Here is a 20,352-nt window from a genome sequence, read left to right on the forward strand (position 1 = left end):
GCTTAAGTGCTTCTAACTTTGTCCTCTGCACCTTTGTCAATATCGCTCTTGTTGGTTTTACTACTTCAAAATTAACCACTTGCCAATACTCTTTGGACCTCATGAAGTTCTCCCTTGGCATGCTTTAATGGTCATAGTGAGCATCAAAACGAAGAATAACTGATTGAACAAAGTTTTCAGAAGCCATGAATGAAGTGCTATTGCAATGAAAGAAAATTGTTGCTACTTAGTGTTGGCAACATTCCTTGTCTTGTGTAAATTTTATTGAACTCGCAAGTGCACGTATCTATTGTAGAATATATTAATGGTGACGAGTATCGATCCCACGAGGAGGTGAATTTTAATTGTGTGTAGAATTAATTTTCTAAATGGGTGGATAAATTTGTGGTAAAAATGATTTGGAATATTCTAAAATTTAAATTAAAATGGTCAGAATAAATTGAAGAGAAATCTATTGAAATGAAGCACTTGGGTATCTGGATCCGCATCAACATGCACCATGGGCTAATTATTTCTTATTAATGCCAATTAAATTATGAGGGGGGATTCCACACCTCATGAACCACACTCTAATCAATATGGTGCTAAGGGCTTATCGTGCCAAATAATAAGAACCTTGTACTAGAGAGCCGGTGAAACCAGGACGGTATCTAGACAAGATTATTATTATTTGTCGACAAAAAGTCAAAACATCCACAATAATTAGAGGGGAAGAGAAAGTAAATTTACCAAATAAAGCCCAAGGCACATGTTGAGACTTCACCTTCAACCCAAGCTTAAAAGAAAATTAGCTACTCATAATTGAACTAGGGGTAAAATCAGAATTTATTAAAATACGTAGAAAATATAAGATGGAGAAGGAATTACAGAAAACGGAACTCAAAATTGAATTCAGAGATGCCAAATTAGAGGGGGAGACCCCTTTTTATAGATACATTGAGTAAATCATGGCCATCGAATTAAAAATATTTCGGACGCTCAGGATTGCGCCACGTCATCAGTCAACAGTACGCGGTTTGACCATGCGGTTTGAATAGTGACGCGGTTTGAACAGTGACGCGGTTTGGTTGAAAATAATCCTGTGTATATGCATGTATCGTACGCGCAATTTTTGGTCCACTAACATGCTGCCACGTCACTGATCAACTGTACATAAGAATTTTAGTCCAATAGGATCGTGACACCTCATCGGTCAATGCCACATCATCGATCCGTCTATGTGAACAGTATCGTGAACAGTAACGTAGACAGTACTGTACATGTGAACAGTGCCGTTTTTTCTTTTATGCTCCTCCTAAGGTTTTCGACTGTCCTGAGTTCAAAAGTGATGTTCGTTTTGCTGTCTGAACTCTTGTTCATTGTAAAATGACCATGATGCCCCTAAAATACATAAAATACTTAATTAAAATAAAACACACATAATTAAAGTACAAGAGACTAAAATACATAAAAGTAGAAGTGCTAGTAAGACTTGAAATGTAAAATGACGATTTTCTCCTTTATAAATATACACTTTCTAACACTCAACACACCCCCAACCAGCTTATTGCTAGTCCCTAGCAAATAAAGCGAAAACAAATTCAAATCTATTTTTTTTAAACACTCGTTTTTATTCAATAACCTACATTGTTTTTGTTTTTGCATTTTTTTATTTTATAAATTATTTTTTTTATAATACTTATCAATGGCAAAATTTTATGTGGGAAGGGGTCCCGCTATAATTCTAATTTAAGGCTTGTTAAAAGAAAGTGTTTCTTGTCTATTGGTTAGATGGGTTAAGTATGAACATGACACTTTGGCCTACACTTACTGCTAAACCTGATGTTAAAATTGGTCACTTACTTAAAAGGACAAAATAAAATAATATGATAAAGAGCATAAAATGTACAATTAGCAGCTTGCTAATTACTATCTCATTTTAAGTTTTGAGGATATCAAAAGTCCCTTTCCCAAAAAAATAATCAAAAGTTAATTTTAAAGACATTAATCCTATAGTTTAAGAAAAAAAAAATCAGTTGAAAGAGGTTCTTTATTTTGGATTTTACAAAACATGATCATCTTTGATCATCAATCATCGATATGTGTGTGTAAGTAAATAGATTTAATATTCCTATTTATTAACATATTGATCATTATATATACATATATGCATATATGTATGTGTGTGTGTTTCTATATATATATATATTTGAAACTGATTTTTTATTTCTTAAGATAATAAAATTGAGGTATTGTATATCTTTTAGTTTAAAATTTATAATTTTTTAAAAAATATGTGCAGGATATCAAAATAATAAGAGAGATATAAAGGATAGGCATGGGTACAAGTATTTGTATTTCTTTATGGGAAATTCCCAACCTGTATCCATTTAAACCCATAATGCGTAATGGTCAGGGAAGAAGAATTCTTCTATTCTATAGATACGGTGTGAGTATTGGTCATCTCCACATTATAGCAGGCCCGCTGCCATCCTTAGTAAGAGGTCAAATTTGTGTTTAAACATTAAAACTCATTTCACATGACCCGTTAACACTTATTACTAAAATTTTAATTATTTAATAAATTTAAATAAACATTTTTTAAAGATAAAGTATATTTACTTTGTTTAACATTGTATAAAAAAAGAAATTGATTTTAAATTTGCTAATTATATAAAGTTGTCAGAGACCCATAAAATTCTTACTAGGTATTTATTGTAAAGGATGAACGATGGTTAGGAAAGAAAACTTTCATTCTTCTTTCTTTTGTTTTTATGAAAGACCATCAAAGTACCAAACTATTTTTATTTTAATTTTGGACAAGTATTCTTATTTAAATAATTATATAAATTTGTGTACTATATTATTCAATCATATAAAACATGATGAATATTAAGGTTTTCTTTCATTTGTCTTCAAGGGTGTGGTTGAGTGGTTGTCAAGCAGCTTTATTTGGTTGACTATCTGAGTTTAAATATTTGCAAGGGTAAAGGGCTAAAAAATGAATTTGAACTTTGTCTATACCTTAACTTTTTTGAAAAAATCAATTAAAATATAAGGTCATATTTTTTAAAGAACCTAAAATAGTCTAATTAAATAATACGATAATGGTAAAGTATGGATTCAAGTTTGTATTTTTTTTATCCAAATAAATTAACAGATGAATTTGAGCCTATGTAATTTAGCATGACAGAAAAATCACTCAAATACGACCCATTACCATGCCTAAATGTGTGGGTGCTTGTAAAAAGTCTATGTCCAACCAAGCTTGAGCCTAACCTGGTGCCTAAAAGGCCATGCCGTGCTTCAAATGTGTAGCTCCAAATCGACCTTTCCAAGTCCAGCGATGCTGTGCTTACTTAGTTACAGTTCTTAGTTTATATCATAACTGATGTGCCACTAATACAATTTCACCATTTGAATTAGAAATAATAAATTTTAATAATTAACTATCACTTAAGTCAATTAAATAATGACACATCGTTTACAGCATTAGTTGAGCTATAAACTAATTACCTCAACTAAGAGTAACATTATTGTTCTAGTTCAAGCTCGTAACTCGGGCTTACTAAAAACGCTTGGGATTTACTCAATTCTGACTATTTGGGCTAGGTTTGGCCAGGCCATACGTAGGTCAGACCGTTTTACCATCCCTATATCAATACATACCTTATTGTCTCCCAAGAATGGTCATATTTACTTTTCATCTGTTGTATCATAAAATTAAACTAAATTTATTAGGGGTGTTCACGGATCAGATTTTGGAGATTGGACATGAATCATGTATAGTCTATGACTTCACGAATTATTAATATTCAATTCAATTAATTCATAGATTATTAAAATTCAATTCAAATCCAATCCATACATCAACATATTAGATGTAGATTTGACACAATAATTCACATATAATCTACCATTTTGCCGATTGATTTGTGGGTTAAATTTTTTTTAATTATATCCAATCGACGAATTAATTAAATAAAAATGTAATATAACAATAATTTTATTACTGATCAAATTGATAAATTCAATATTGAATAAGATTTAAATAAATTAATTATTTAAATAAAATAATATATTCAAAGCTTCAAAATGTAACACACTAAAAAAATTGAATATTTGTTTATTTTTATTATTCAGTTATTTAATTATTTTTATTTTGTATTACTATTAGTTATAATATAGTACAATATTAATGTAACTACATTTTAACTTATTTATTTACTAATAAGTAGTAGTGCTACATTTATAAGTTTTATTTTTCAATTAAATAAATATTTTTATTCTTTTTGTGAATTCACTGATTTAAGCGAATTTATAAAAGTAAATCCATATCCAATCCACTGACTATGAATTTTTGAATTTTTAATCTAATCCAATTCAATAATTCACAAATTAGAATTTTACGAATCAAATTTCTGCAAATTAGACGGATTAAACAAATCAGATTGAATTCTAAATACCCTTAGAATTTATAACTTTCGTTATCAATTTGATATTCTTTGCCACAAATAAAACATGACTTTATGTGTTAAATAAACATTTTGTTTTATGCTAAATTCATTGGATGGGTTGGGGGCTAAAAGTTTTTTGGTCTAGTGGCCCAGACGGGATCAAGACCTAACCAAGCCAATACGACGACAGGTAAAACCCGAACTGTGTGCACTAGTAAACCTGTCCCAAGTATTGAAAATGAATATCCGGATAAGCCCGGGCAAGGATTCAGGCACAGTACAAAAAACCCGGAACCCAAATTCGTTCGTTCCCTTTTTTTTAATTAGTTAAAAAAATAATATAAAATTACAAACCCAAAATCCAAAATAAACTCTAAATTCGTAATACATACCGAAACAAGCACCCTACTTCAGTGCAGACGCTGTTGCAGCTCTGACGCTCCAAGCCAGTAGCCACGACGGCACACCTCCACAAACCTCTCTCTGCGCGTCGGCAACATCTCTTCTCATTTCTTAGCTGCTGGCCTTGGCGTGCGACTTCTCTCTATTCTCCATCATCAATTCGTCACTGTCACAACTCACCTTCTTAGCCTACAGCCGCGTTCGTGCAGCCGACTCTACTACCATTACAGCCACAGTCTCTATCATCACCCTCTCGCTGCCATTGCTCCACGCCTCCACCATCACAACCACGAGGTATTGACTTTTTTCCAGCTTTTCAAAAAAAATGATTGAAATTATTATTATTATTATTCTTAGGTGTTATGCTTTATGTTTTTCTTGAATGCTATGCTTAGATGATTATTTTTTATAATAATAAACATATGTAATAGGAGCTGAATTAGGCTACTGTTAACTATTAAGTTAATTTGTTACATAATTATTATAATTATATAATTTGTTATATAATATTTGTTATGTAATATTTTTGTTGGGGAGGAGGTAATTTTAGATGATGATGATGATGGGCCACAATCGTCAAGTAGTATGACATGAAGTTGTGATTTACTTAATTTACATGAGAGTATTTTGAGAATCTTTTATTAATTATTTTGCCAATTGTTAGATATTTTGAGATTTTCATATGTTATATTAGTAATTGATATCATGATTATGAACTATGATATGTTGGATATTACCGTTATTTAAATTTATTTGTGATTATTGTACTGTTGAATTTAAATTTTTGATCAAAATTGAATGAATTTAGATTAGAGATTGAATGTATTTTGGTAATAAAAAATAGATTGAAATAATTTTTATTTATTATTCATGTAAAATTTGCACTATTATAATTCTTTTTTTGTTCAGTTTGAATATGCGGGTAGGAGAACCCTGCCTTAAAAATCCGTACTTGGGCGGCGTTGGGCTTAAGTTGGCCCGCATTAAAAAAATTGGGATATGAACTACGGTTCAAGTAGATGTTTATCCATTCAGGCCAATCTTGGGAGGGTCCAAACTCGGCCCGAACCTAGTGTTTTGCCATGCCTTCCTAGCCAGGTAGCCCAAATAAATGATTTTAAATTTCTTATTTACTATTTTATTATTTATTTCTTTAATCTATTTTTTCACCTTCTAAAATCATTGCTGGAGTAAATATGAGCTCTACAGCAGCAAGTCGTGTCTCTTGCATCAATGTCGGGAGCTCGCTGATATAATTAATTAATTCATCAATCTTTTAATAGTAGAAAATCGAATCTTAAATATTATTTATTTATTTCTTTTTTGTGATTTTTAATTAATCAATTAATTCATCATGGTTAAGTTATACTTTTTTAAGTTCTGAAGGGGTAGTTTACGATTCATTTATATAATATTGTGAAAAAAATTAACCCATGATATTCAATCATATGTATATTATAATGAGAACACTACAAATATACTATTTAAGTCAATTCAAGATAAAGTTTATTATGACAACTTATACTCACAAATATCGAAGAGATACTCACAATAAATATGAACAAATGTCTATTTCTACTTATACATAATTAAAAAAATGATAAAATTTTTCCAGAGGAGACTTCGGCATTATTTTCTTCATTTGTTTAAGCAGTAACAATATTTCAGGTACAAGTAGAGCTGACAAAATTTGACACGATTCGATTATACGAATACGACACGAATAAATAGATATAAGTCGTCAAATTTGACATGTTATTAAATGGGTTGGGTCTGAGTCGACACGATTATTTTCGTATTGAGTTAGTGTTCAAGTTCCTGACCCATTTACCTAACTAATGACATGGTTATATTTCATTTTTAAATTAATTTCTAGGTTCTTTTTATTGGAACTCAAATATTGAACATGATTATCTCTTTTTATATTTTTGGGAAGAATAGACACTTTAATAATGTAAGTGTGTAAAATATCAATACACATGTATATTTTATGATATTGATATATAGTGTTATTGACATATATGTTTGGGAGAAATACGTCGACGAGACCAGGCATGGTGAGCAGATATCTGATGGCAGAGTTCTGCGAACCGGTATGTCCCGTAAAAGCCTGGTGCACGGGGGAACAGGAGCAGAAATATCCTGCTCATCTACGAGCACGTCATCCGCGAGGCCAATTTCCTGTAAGAGGCATAAGGCCATTCCGGCTAGAGGTCGAGAGGCGAGGAGACCCGGTCGACGGCAGTTGGCAAGACAGGCTCCCCAGCCCGAGAATCTAGGCACGACAGCCACGCTTTCCCCAGAACCGTGGCGTAACACGCAAGATCTCACAGAACCACGACAGCCACGCTTTCCCCAGAACTGTGGCGTAACACACAAGATCCCACGTTTGCCCATAACGCAGCAGTCAGAGTCCCATACCGTCTCGAAAAAAGCGAAAGACTGGGATTCAGGGGAAGCCTATAAAAAGGTAGCCAACGAAGGTAAAAGGGTTAGCATTTTTGAGATTAAAAAGAAATTCAAAAGAAGAGAAAACCACGAAAGAGCCATAAGATCTGTGGCGAGCGTTCCCCGAACCTTCATATCTGACTTGAGCGTCGGAGGGTTTGCGCCGGGAAAACAACCGGCGTACTCTGACTTGTCTGTGTGCGCAGGAACCTCTAGAGAAGAAGCCTCACGAGAAGACCTTCTGGTCGTGAAGAAGTTGATCGGGCAGAAATCCTGGTCGTAGAATGAGGAGAACCGGAATCCCGCATCAACATTTTGGCGCCGTCTGTGGGGACCTGAGCAAAAAGCTTCTGTTGATAGCAAGGAGAGGGGTGAAGCAAGTGGAAAGCGATGGAGACAGGAGGAAGTAGTGCACAAGGGGGTGATAGGAGGCTTAACGATTCCGTGACGCTGAGGGAGATAGTCAGTGAAGCACGGGAAAAAGTCATGTTCGACCGGATGGAACGGATGGAAAAGCAGATGGAAACCTTGACAACCATCCTGCATGAGCTGCAGAGCGAGCGAGGGGTAACCCAAGAGGGAAGGGTGAGAGGCGGTGGAGTGGCACCAGGTCCCGATAGTGCGGGGAGAAGTCAAACCACCGGGAGATTTGGTGGTGAAAGGGGTAACATACCTCTGCGGGGAGAATTTCATAGAGAACGAGAGCAGTCCCCGGCAAGACAGACTGGTGATGAGGACGACGGGGTGGTGAATGCAGAGGAAACAGAGTTGAGGCAGCACATGCATGATGTAGAGCAAGAGCGGGATCAAGTTGCAGCACGTGACCCTGGTCGTGCAGTGCAGCTGGAGGAGGAAGTGCGCAGACTAGCGCAGGTAATTGGCGACATGCAAGGAAAGAACAGAGCCCCTGGTTGGAGGATAATGCTGGACGGAGAATCACCACTCGCAGCAGAGATCATGAGGGCAGTTATTCCGAGAGATTTCCGCCTCCCAGACCTCAGATACTCGGGAAGAACTGATCCGCTGGTGCACATAGAGCGCTTCAACGACATAACCGGGGTACAAGGATTATCTCAATCCCAAAGGTGCAGGGTGTTCCCACTCTCCCTTGAGGGACGTGCACGAGAATGGTACAGGAAACTTCCTCGGGGCAGCATTAAAACCTTCGAGCAAATGTGCCAGGAATTCGCAGAGCAGTTTAGTGGGGCAATGGCACCGGAAGATGACATGATGGAGCTGGAAAGCATGAAACAGGGGGAGCAAGAAACCCTTCGGGAATTCATCAAGAGGTTTCATCGGGCTGTCCTCGACTTGGGGGCCTTCAACCACCCTCAGGCGTTAAGGGGATTGAAGGAAGGGGTGAAGATAGGAAGGCTGTGGTACAATTTGAGAAGCCCAGCGATTCAAACGTATGCAGCCGCATACGAACAGGCTAAGAGAGACATCGAGATTGAAGAGGAGAAGGCTGCACGGATTAAGACAGACCAGTTAGAAGGGTTGGGGAGGAAAGAGAAGAAAGCATTACCGGGGAATGGGCCGATCAGGAGGAGGGACCACCAGGCCTCCGGTGGTGGAGCAGGAGGTCGGGTAACTGCTTACCAGCCTCATCAGAGGCCACCACAGTATCAGCGCAGCAGGGCGCAACCTCCTCGTTCCCCAGCTAGGGAGCCTTGGAGAAGGCATGAGTCGGCATCTGGTGGTCTTCCCCACGATAGCAGAGCGAGTAGACCAGAAGTATTTCCACCGCCCCCAACTCAGAGCGGGGCAAACAAAGAAAGAGCAGTGCACCTGATCGACCAGAACCCGAACTATGGGCGGTATACTTCCTTGAAGATGTCCCTGGATGAGGTGTACGAGGCCATAAAGGATCGAGGGCTGCTGCACCTCCCTACGCCAATAACAAAGCTACCCAACAGGAGGGATAGAGGACGTTATTGTAAGTTCCATGGCACTCATGGCCATACCACAGCAGAGTGTAGAGATCTCAAGACCCAGGTCGAAGATTTGGTGAGAAATCGGTACCTGGACGAGTTTATAGATGAGACCTTCCCGATGGTGGCCACAACAGGTGAAGGGGATCAGAGTGGTAGAAACTTGAGGCGCGAGCAGCCCGCAGTAAGAATGATAGCTGGGGGCCCAACATTGGCCGGAGATTCCAACAGATCGAGAAAAAATTATGCTAGGTACGCCATGACCAGTAAAGAGGTACTCTTCAGCACCACAGCAGCCAAACGAGCAAGAGTCAGGCAAGTACCGATCATGTGGACGGATGAGGATGAGGAAGGGATTCTATACCCCCACGAGGATGCTTTAGTCATCGAGGCTACTGTCGCTAGCAAGAAGTTTGATCGGATATTGATTGATACGGGGAGCTCAGTTGATGTGTTATTTAAGTCAACCCTGGAAGAGATGGGAATAGCCGACCGGAAGTTGGAATACACCAATACCTCCTTGAAGGGGTTCGGAGGAGGGAAGCTGGTCCCTCTGGGCGTGGTCGAGCTGCCTATCACAATTGAGAGCTCCCCGACAGAAAGAACAATGATACTGGACTTTGTCGTAGTGGATGAAGAAAGTCCTTACTAGATGATCCTAGGTCGGCCATTTTTAAGGATGAGCAAAGCGGTGTTGTCCAACCATTATCTGGCTCTGAAGTACCGGGTGAATGGGGTAGTAGGAGTGGTACGAGGAGACCAGAGGATCGCAAGAAGCTGCTACTCCTCGGCAGCAAGGGAAGCACTGCAGATAACATCCCTCGATACCCGAGTGGAGAACAAGAAGGGAAAACAAGAACCTGTAGAGGATTTGGAAACAGTAAGCCTGGGACCAGAGAACCCGGGAAAGACGATCAGAATCGGGTCGAGACTTAAGGGAGAGCAAAAACAGGAGTTAGTGAAATGCTTACAGGCTCATGCTGATGTATTTGCTTTGACACATGAAGACATGCCAAGGATTGACCCTGAGGTAGCATGTCATAAGCTGGCAATAAAGAAAGGTGCCCGGGCAGTAAGGCAGAAGAGGAGGTGCTTCAACCAGGAGAGGTATGAGGCTATAAATGGCGAGGTGGAGAAGCTCTTGAGAGTAGGGTTCATTCGGGAAGTCAGTTACCCTGAGTGGATATCGAATGTGGTGTTGGTAAAGAAGGCAAACGGCAAGTGGAGGATGTGTGTGGATTTCACAAACCTCAATAAGGCGTGCCCAAAAGACAGCTTCCCTTTACCAAAGATCGATCAGCTAGTAGATTTAACGGCTGGACATGGTCTGCTTAGCTTTATGGACGCGTTCTCGGGATACAACCAGATCCCCATGTACGAGCAGGATGAGGAGAGCACGGCTTTCATCACTAACCAAGGTTTGTTCTGTTACAGGGTAATGCCGTTCGGTCTCAAAAATGCTGGGGCCACCTATCAAAGGCTGGTGAACAAAGTCTTTAAGCCGTTGATTGGGAAAACCATAGAGGTGTACGTGGATGACATGATCACCAAGTCCAAAATCCCGAAGGAACATGTCAGACACCTCGAGGAGACATTCGAGCTTTTGAGGAAGTATAAGATGAAGCTCAACCCGGAGAAGTGTGCTTTTGGGGTCGAGTCAGGGAAATTCTTTGGATTCATGGTGAGCCATAGGGGGATTGAAGCAAATCCCGAGAAAATCCAGGCGATTGTGCAGATGACGTCTCCTCGTAACCTGAAGGAGATGCAGAGCCTCACGGGGAGGTTAGCGGCGTTGAGCAGATTCATATCCAAGGCTACAGATAAGTGTCAGCCATTCTTTCAAGTGATAAGGAGGGGAAAGAAAACAGAATGGATCCCAGAATGCGAGGAAGCCTTTCGGAACTTGAAGCAATACTTGCAACAAGCTCCGCTGCTGTCCACACCAAGGGATGGGGACAAGTTATATCTGTATTTGGCAATATCGGATCGGGCCGCCAGTTCTGTTCTGGTGAGAGAGGAAGAAGGAGTTCAGTATCCGATATACTACACCAGCAAGGTCCTGCTCGACGCTGAGACCAGATACCCGCCGTTGGAGAAATGGGCGCTTGCCCTTGTGGTTGCTGCTCGGAAGTTGAGGCCATATTTTCAAGCATTCCCGGTCTCGGTAATAACAAACCAGCCATTACGTCAGACTCTGCACAAGCCAGATGCCTCTGGTCGGCTCGTTAAGTGGGCTGTAGAGCTGAGCGAGTTCGACATAGACTATAAACCCCGCGCAGCGATAAAAGCCCAGGCAATGGCCGATTTCATAGCTGAATTCACAGAGCCCAAAGTATGCTTAGATCAGCAAGATGCGGTTATAGGCAATGACGAAACTCAAGTATGGCAGGTGTCTGTGGATGGGTCATCAGGGGAGCGGGGTTCAGGAGCAGGGATTGTCCTGGAAGGCCCAGAGGGGGAGGAGATCTCTTATGCTGTAAAGTTGGAATTTGCAGCCACGAATAACCAGGCAGAGTATGAAGCCTTGATAGCAGGTCTGGAATTGGCTAAGGCCGTGAAAGCAGACAGAGTTAAGATCAGAACTGATTCCTAGCTGGTTGCGAATCATGTCAGTGAAAGATTCCAACCAAGAGAATAGAAGATGGAGCAGTACCTGAAGATAGTCAGGCAGATGATGGGGAAGTTCGAAACAGTGGAGGTGATACAAATTCCCAGGGAGCAGAATAGTCGAGTAGACATTTTGGCTAGGATGGCAGCAGTAGCCGACCCAAAAATGCCAAAGTCGGTCCCTCTGGAGGTGAAGTCCAGCCCAAGTATCGATCAGAATTTGGGGGTGTTGCGGATAGAACAAAAACGCTCGTGGAGGGACCCGATAGTTTCATACCTTAGAGACGGGGTGTTACCACCAGATAAGCTGCAAGCTCGCAAGATTAGAGCCCAGGCCTCGAGATACACGATGATTGATGGGGTACTGTATCGGCGAGGATATACACTACCGTTCCTTCGGTGTCTGGATGAGGACGACGCGGATTACGTACTAAAAGAAGTACATGAAGGAATTTGCGGAAATCATTCTGGCAGGAGATCCTTGGCCCACAAGGTTCTAAGGCAGGGATATTTCTGGCCGACAATGCACCAGGATGCGCAAGAGAAGACCAGGAGTTGTGTAAGCTGCCAGAGTTTTGCAAATTTCTCTAACCAACCACCAGAGAAGCTCACCTCCATGACCTCCCCCTGGCCATTTGCTCAATGGAGAATTGATCTGATCGGCCCATTGCCAAAGGCACGAGGAGCAGCAACACATGCAATAGTTGCTATAGATTACTTCACGAAGTGGATAGAGGTAGAAGCCCTTAGCAGGATCACAGAGAAGAAAACAACAGACTTCGTGTGGAGAAACCTGGTCTGTCGATACGGGATCCCTTATGCCTTAGTAACGGATAATGGCAGGCAGTTCGATAATCACAGCTTCAGGGAGTTCTGCCAGAACCTCAGGATAGAGCTGAAGTATTGCTCGCCTGCTCACCCTCAATCGAATGGACAAGTTGAAGCAGCCAACAAGACCATCAAGAGGCTTTTGAAGACCAGGCTTGGGGCAAAAAAGGGTGCGTGGGTTGACGAGCTGTCAGGTGTGCTATGGGCATACAGAACAACTCACAAAACCGCAACTGGGGAGACACCATTCGCTTTGGCTTTCGGACATGAAGCGGTTGTGCCGGCTGAGATAGGGACGCCCACACACCGGACAGGTCATTTCAATGAGCAGAAGAACGACGAGCAGATATGTTTGAATCTTGATCTGCTAACGGAAAGGAGGGAGCAAGCGGCCGAGCGATCAGTCATTTACCAACAGAGGGTTGCTCGGTATTATAACCAGAAGGTGAACATACGACAGTTCAGGGTCGGAGACTGGGTACTGAGAAGAGTGAATCAGAGCACCAAAGATTCGACTCAAGGAGTGCTGGGACCGAATTGGGAAGGGCCATATAGAGTCAAGCAGATAGCGGGACCCGGAGCTTACAAGCTGGTTCGCACGGACGGCCACGAGGTGAAACGCCCATGGAACGCAGCACACCTCCGAAAATACTTCCAGTGAGACTTGTTGACATTTGAAAGCTATTTTTGCTTATGTTCATTATCGTTTATCTTTAACGCTTTATGTCCAAACAATTTCATGTAAGCCGAATCCTGCCATTAATAGAACGTCGAGGAATTTCTTTCGCGTGAAACCGAAGAAATTATCCAAGGCATGCAAAGGCTCATCAAGTCTCAAAGCCTGTCTTATGGCGAGACAGAAGCCAAGCATGCTAGGATCTGCTCGGCCACGAGAAGGCTAGCAGAATCCCAAGCTTTGAAGAAATTATCCAAGGCATGCAAAGGCTCATCAAGTCTCAAAGCCTGTCTTATGGCGAGACAGAAGCCAAGCATGCCAGGATCTGCTCGGCCACGAGAAGGCTAGCAGAATCCCAAGCTTTGAAGAAATTATCTAAGGCATGCAAAGGCTTATCAAGTCTCAAAGCCTGTCTTATGGCGAGACAAAAGCCAAGCATGCCAGGATCTGCTCGGCCACGAGAAGGCTAGCAGAATCCCAAGCTTTGAAGAAATTATCCAAGGCATGCAAAGGCTCATCAAGTCTCAAAGCTTGTCTTATGGCGAGACAGAAGCCAAGCATGCCAGGATCTGCTCGGCCACGAGAAGGCTAGCAGAATCCCAAGCTTTGAAGAAATTATCCAAGGCATGCAAAGGCTCATCAAGTCTCAAAGCCTGTCTTATGGCGAGACAGAAGCCAAGCATGCCAGGATCTGCTCAGCCACGAGAAGGCTAGCAGAATCCCAAGCTTTGAAGAAATTATCCAAGGCATGCAAAGGCTCATCAAGTCTCAAAGCCTGTTTTAGGGCGTGGCAGAAGCCAAGCGTGGCAGGATCTGCTCGGCCACGAGAAGGCGAGCAGAATCCCAATCCTCGAAGAATCCAAGGCATGCAAAGGCTCGACAAAGTCTCAAAGCCTGTTTTAGGGCGAGGCAGAAGCCAAGCGTGCCAGGATCTGCTCGACCGCACGAAGGCGAGCCGAATCCCAGGCATTGAAGAATCTCCAAAGGCATGTGGCAAAACCATGAACCAAGCCAGAACCTGCTCGTCCAGACAAAGACAAGCAGATTCCCAACCGAAAATTAATTCACACTTACAACACAAGAAAGTAATCAAAAACCATTTTTATTAATTTGTTAATAACTAACAGAGGGAATAATCTTCATGAACATTGTTCATTACAATACAAGAGATATATCAAGAAGATGGTGGATCAGTAAGCCCGGCAGCATCGGTTGGCTAGACCTCCACAGGTGCAGGAGGGGTATCACCAGTTGCGTCCGGGGGGGTGCTCGCCTCGCCAACATCAGCAGGGACTGCACGAGGAGGAGAGTCTTCCTCCTTGACCACGATCGGCTCTACCCCATCGGCATCTTCCTTGGCCGCCTCCTTGTCCATATGTTGAGCAACACCAGCTGCAAGGTCGTCCATCTTCAGATCAGGGTGTTGCTTCCCAAGGACGGCCATGATGCAACGATAGGAATGCCGAAGTCCCTGGTCGTACTGGTGATCAGCCTCCCTCTCCAAGTTCTCGACCTGAGCTCGGTGGGAGTCGCGGAGAGATTCGAGCTGAGCCTCATACATAGCCTTCTGCCTTTGCAGATCCTCCTTGATCTTGGTAAGCTCCTCCTCGAGGGAAATGGCTTTTGCTTGAGCAAGTGATTCTTGCTCTATCAGCTTCAGATTCTCGAGATTCAACTCCCTTGCTTTCTTCTCGGCAACGTCAGCTCTGGTCATCGCCGATTGAATATCCTCCTTCATCTTCCGGTCGTAGCGGCCAACCTTAGCCTTGTAATAGGTGGTCATGCAGCTGAGGTGGAAAGCGCTATGCTGCATGGCCCCCACCAGCTCACCCAAGGTGCGGCCATAAAAGTCCTCCAGGTCCTTCTTGCTCACGAGTTTAGTTAACTCATTGAGGTAAGGGATCAGGTGTTCTGCTCGGCTGTCAGGTAAGCGAGATCGAGGCCCGACAGGAGGAGAAGAGGAAGCAGGATCTGTGGCTGCTCCACTAGCTTCCCCGACTTTTACAGGAGCAGGAGGCAAAATCTTCAAGGGTGGGACCTGCTGCACGATGTTGGCCCGCTTTACAGTAGGGGCTTCCTTACTCTGGTCCCTCTTCGTGGTTGGAAGTCGGGAACGTTTTTGGGTCAGAGCCCCAATCACAGCATCCTCCATCCTATGGCCAGGAAGTATCAAGCGAGACTCGAGCAAGTTGTATGTAGTTAACAGTTCTCGACTCGAGCAGGAATTGGCTAGTACAGCCTCGACCCGTTTGAGCTGGTCAGGTTCAAGCGGGAAGTGGACACCCCAAGAAACTACAACACAAACAGACACTTGGTTAGAGACAAGCCAAAAAAAAAAAAAGAGCAAGAACAATTATGGATGCAAGACATCTAGAGCGAGCAGGCAACCTGGGACCGTGAAACGGGGTGGGACGCGACAATCCTTCCCGTCTATTTGTGCAACTTGACCCCAAGGACCCCCAGCAAAAAAGAATTTCCTCTTCCAAGTCCCACCACCACCGGTCGGAAGATCGGTTATGGGTTTCCGACTCTTGGTGCTAGATTAGAAGTAGTACCAGCCGGCATCTTTGGGGCTGCTCTTTAGCTGGTACAGGTGCTTCACCTCATCAATCGTGGGCTCGCTTTGGCAACATCTGTCCCACAAGATGAACAGACCAGAGAGCACTCTCCACCCATTGGGATTCAGCTGACCAGGAGCTAGATTTAGCCCGTTAAGTATCCGGGCAAAGTAGGGTTGCAAGGGACACCTCAGCCCGTACTTAAAGCTCTCCAGAAACAGGGTAACGTATCCCCTGGGAGGCCGGCTGGTAGCATCCTTCTTTCCTGGGACTTTGAGAGGTATCTCACCAGGAATGCTATACCTAAGCCGGAGGTCATTGAGCTCATCAAACAAGGTCGTGCACGTCATGTAATCAATGGCATAATCGCGCGACAAGGCTCTGCCTCCTACTGTACCCCGTCCTTCTGGTCGTGATGTTCCAGATGGAGACACCTCACCAGAGTCACCTTCCCCATTCTCACTTAAGGTGTCCTCAGAGCCAGAAGGTCCCTCCTCGCCATTGCTTCCGCTCGTGGAGGTTGTTTGGGGGGACATCCTCCTAGCGCTAGTCCCGACACTAAACCTGACGGGTTCTAAGGGGATCCCGGGGTCAAAAGCAGGATTAGTGAGCGGACCGGGCAGGAAACTTAGTTCGTCGTCATCAATCTCAACGACTTTCTCCTTACCCTTCGACATTCCCTAAGCTCTAACCACAACACCACCAACTACTACCCAAATAGAAGAGAAGAGAAATTATCTACAGCTATCAGAGACCAAGGAGATAGAAGCAATACCTGAAGTAATGGTTCAGTCGGTGAAAGTCAGAGATGGAGGCCTTTTATGCCGGAACTTCTTTGCCGGAGAGACAGAGACGGAGACGGAGTGAATGATGAATATGTCGTTCGAGAGGATTTGGTTTTCCTAATGAGGACGGACCCTTGGGTTGCCAGCATTTAACGGCGCTGAATCCCGAGGGTCTCATAACCGTCGGTTTGAAATTCAAATGGAGGGGGGGATTTCTGCCACGTCACCTCGTCCGCAATTAAATGCAACATGACTCTTGGCAGCCTTTTCCAATCCCACGCGAGCGAGTACCAACGAGTTTCTACTGCTGGTCCACTACATTACCCAACACCAGAAACTGGGGGACCGGTGTTTGGGAGAAATACGTCGACGAGACCAGGCATGGTGAGCAGATATCTGATGGCAGAGTTCTGCGAACCGGTATGTCCCGTAAAAGCATGGTGCGCGGGGGAACAGGAGCAGAAATATCCTGCTCATCCACGAGCACGTCATCCGCGAGGCCAATTTCCTGTAAGAGGCATAAGGCCATTCCGGCTAGAGGTCGAGAGGCGAGGAGACCCGGTCGACGGCAGTTGGCAAGACAGGCTCCCCAGCCCGAGAATCTAGGCACGACAGCCACGCTTTCCCCAGAACCGTGGCGTAACACGCAAGATCTCACAGAACCACGACAGCCACGCTTTCCCCAGAACCGTGGCGTAACACGCAAGATCTCGCAGAACCACGACAGCCACGCTTTCCCCAGAACTGTGGCGTAACACGCAAGATCCCACGTTTGCCCATAACGCAGCAGTCAGAGTCCCATACCGTCTTGAAAAAAGCGGAAGACTGGGATTCAGGGGAAGCCTATAAAAAGGTAGCCAACGAAGGTAAAAGGGTTAGCATTTTTTAGATTAAAAAAGAAATTCAAAAGAAGAGAAAACCACGAAAGAGCCATAAGATCTGTGGTGAGCGTTCCCCGAACCTTCATATCTGACTTGAGCGTCGGAGGGTTTGCGCTGGGAAAACAACCGGCGTACTCTGACTTGTCTGTGTGCGCAGGAACCTCTGGAGAAGAAGCCTCACGAGAAGACCTTCTGGTCGTGAAGAAGTTGATCGGGCAGAAATCCTGGTCGTAGAACGAGGAGAACCGGAATCCCGCATCAACAATATATATAATTGAAATTTTAATAGTGCAAATGTGTAATATTTTGGTGGATGTGTGTGAAAAATATATAACATTTGTTAAATATAGAAATATTAAATAGGTTATTGGGTAACCCATTTATTTTTCATATTGGGTTTGGGTCTCAATATTTTGACATGATCATTAAATGAGTCATGTTTAGGTCGATTTAAATTTGACACGATACGAAATTAACACGACACGAATACGATCAGACAGTTTTGCCAGCTCTAGGTATAAGGATGTTAGCTCTCTGTGTGACACAGCTCAACCAGATTGCACTCAAGGCACGGCCCCATGCAGACAGGAGGCATTCTTATGTGTATGTACAGTCGATAAAATAATCATAAAAAGAGATTCGGATCTCAAAATCGACTTTTATTCTTTTCTATAATTAATTTCTAATAATATCTACGTGAGAACTTCGAAATTTAATATCTTATAGAAAATGAAAAATTTGGCTAAAACCATAATTTCACATCCAATTGGGTGGAATTAGACTAGTAGCAATGAACGTAGCAACAAATAATAAAAAGATGCGATGTTGGTTGAAGCCCCTATTTATTTAATATGTCAACAGAGATAGCCAACAACAATTCATTCAAAAAGTTGCATTGATTACAAAAGAAGAGCATATGCAACATATAATTAGAGTCACAATATTAAAATCCAATTGGTAACTTTTTTTAGTCAAAAACATAATTTCATGATACCAATCACAAAGAAACAAAACATGAAAAGAGTTAGATTATTGGCACACCTCTAACATTCTCTTCAGAACACCCTTTCTGTAGATATTCTTTTTAATTCCTAAAATAATCTTCATTTGCTGTACTTTCTTAATAAATCCTATGTCAATACTAAAAAAAAAAAAAAAAATCTCCTCCATTTAAAAAAACTTTCAATTTCCTTTTTGTTATAGCACTTGCGAATTTCTAATTTTATCTCCATCTCTCTTTATTTTTGTTAGTAGCTAATAACCAGAATAGTAATGCATATCTTAAAAAAAAAAACCTTACTCCAAGTAAACAAAGTTCACAAAATTATCTTTCCAACGAAAGCTTAATTTATATTTAGATCAAATTTTTATTCTATGACAATTCATTGTTTTCTCAGATTTTATAGATTTAATGAGTTTATAATAGAGAAAAAGACAAAGAAAATGTAGGCAGGTTTAATTAAATAAATTTTATTTTTAATATAATTTAAAATATAAAGGATAAATTTGTAAATACAAAACAAAAGTTCATAAGAGATTTTGAGGAGTGCCAATAGCATAACTCACAAGAAAAATCTTCTAAATAACAAAAAGTTCAAAATGTCTGGGATAAGGTTTTTGTTGAACCTAAATTAAAGGCTGGTGAAAAAGGATGGGAAGATTTGCACATGGCTTGTTATACTAATAGTATATAGTGATATTGTTTTCATTCTGGTTAATCTTCAGTATATATGTCGTCAATTTCCCACTTATATATAGTGAAATTCTAAGAAGTTTTTCAAATAAGCTATTGCCTTTGGCGAAAACTGGTCTTTTCTAGTTCATTAAACTGGTTTTGAAATCATGTTTAGAAAAACACTTTAATCATAGGAAATATAAAACTTCCAATAGATTATGTATCTCCATTTAGCCCCTGAAATTAAAAAAAAAAGTGTTAGGCATTACGCTTTCTAAAAATTATCTTATATTAGAACATAATAACGATAGGGAAATATAATTATTAGACTAGTATGAAAATTTAGCTTTAAAAATTAGAAATTGGGTAGAAGAGTTTAGAAATTCATAAATTATAGTGCATGAATTTTCAAAGACTAGGTTATTTAGATTTAGAAATTAATAATCACAGGAAAGTAGAATTAAATTTGACAAAAAGAATTAAAGTTAGTCGTAATATAGAATACTTAAAAAATCAATTTAAGCATATTCCATATATTAGCAATAGTCAACAAAACTTTATAATAGATTTATTAATTAATTTAAGATAACATTTAGAAGTCAATTTAGAAAGGCTCAAAGAACATGTACCAGGAAGGTATGGGGTAATAGACGGTGAAAATCTGGAACATCGGTAACCTCAAAACAAGTAAAATCAATAGTCAAAATGGATGGTCAATGCGGTCAATGGTCTGGTCAACACAATCTCAACACTTGGATCAGGAGCGACCAACGGCTTCAAAGCATGCAGATCGCCTCTTGGGTCGAATTTGGTTCGAGTTGACTTACCTGGAAGCATGCAGATCCGCGCGATGTAGTTAAGGGGAGATAGTGATTGTGTGCGGCTACATATACGTGAACTCGCTTAAATTATCCAATCATTCTTCAGTCAACGAAAAGGCAACAAAGTTGCACAGGCTTACAGTAGAATACACAGCACACAGAATTCTAGCCAGTATCACATATCGATTTTTGAATCTCTCTCCACAGTCCATTCTCCAAATTTAAACTTTGGGTTTTAAAACCATCTCCAATTTAACTTCGAGGTTGACCCATCCTAATGTTTTTGACCCCCTATAATTTGAAA

General features: G+C 41.5%; 1 protein-coding gene across 1 annotated transcript; it reads right to left on the reverse strand.

Moving 5' to 3' along the window:
• Positions 1–14,544: 14,544 nt before the first annotated feature.
• Positions 14,545–16,563, reverse strand: LOC112097354. The gene is made up of 2 exons (XM_024182545.1): positions 15,984–16,563; positions 14,545–15,620 (listed from the first exon to the last, which is right to left on the reverse strand). The coding sequence occupies exons 1-2, from the start codon at positions 16,561–16,563 to the stop codon at positions 14,545–14,547; spliced, it is 1,656 nt and encodes a 551-aa protein (XP_024038313.1).
• Positions 16,564–20,352: the final 3,789 nt, after the last annotated feature.

This window comes from Citrus clementina, unplaced genomic scaffold (assembly GCF_000493195.1).
Source record: "Citrus clementina cultivar Clemenules unplaced genomic scaffold, Citrus_clementina_v1.0 scaffold_6, whole genome shotgun sequence".
In the NCBI taxonomy this organism is placed as follows: Eukaryota; Viridiplantae; Streptophyta; class Magnoliopsida; order Sapindales; family Rutaceae; genus Citrus; species Citrus x clementina.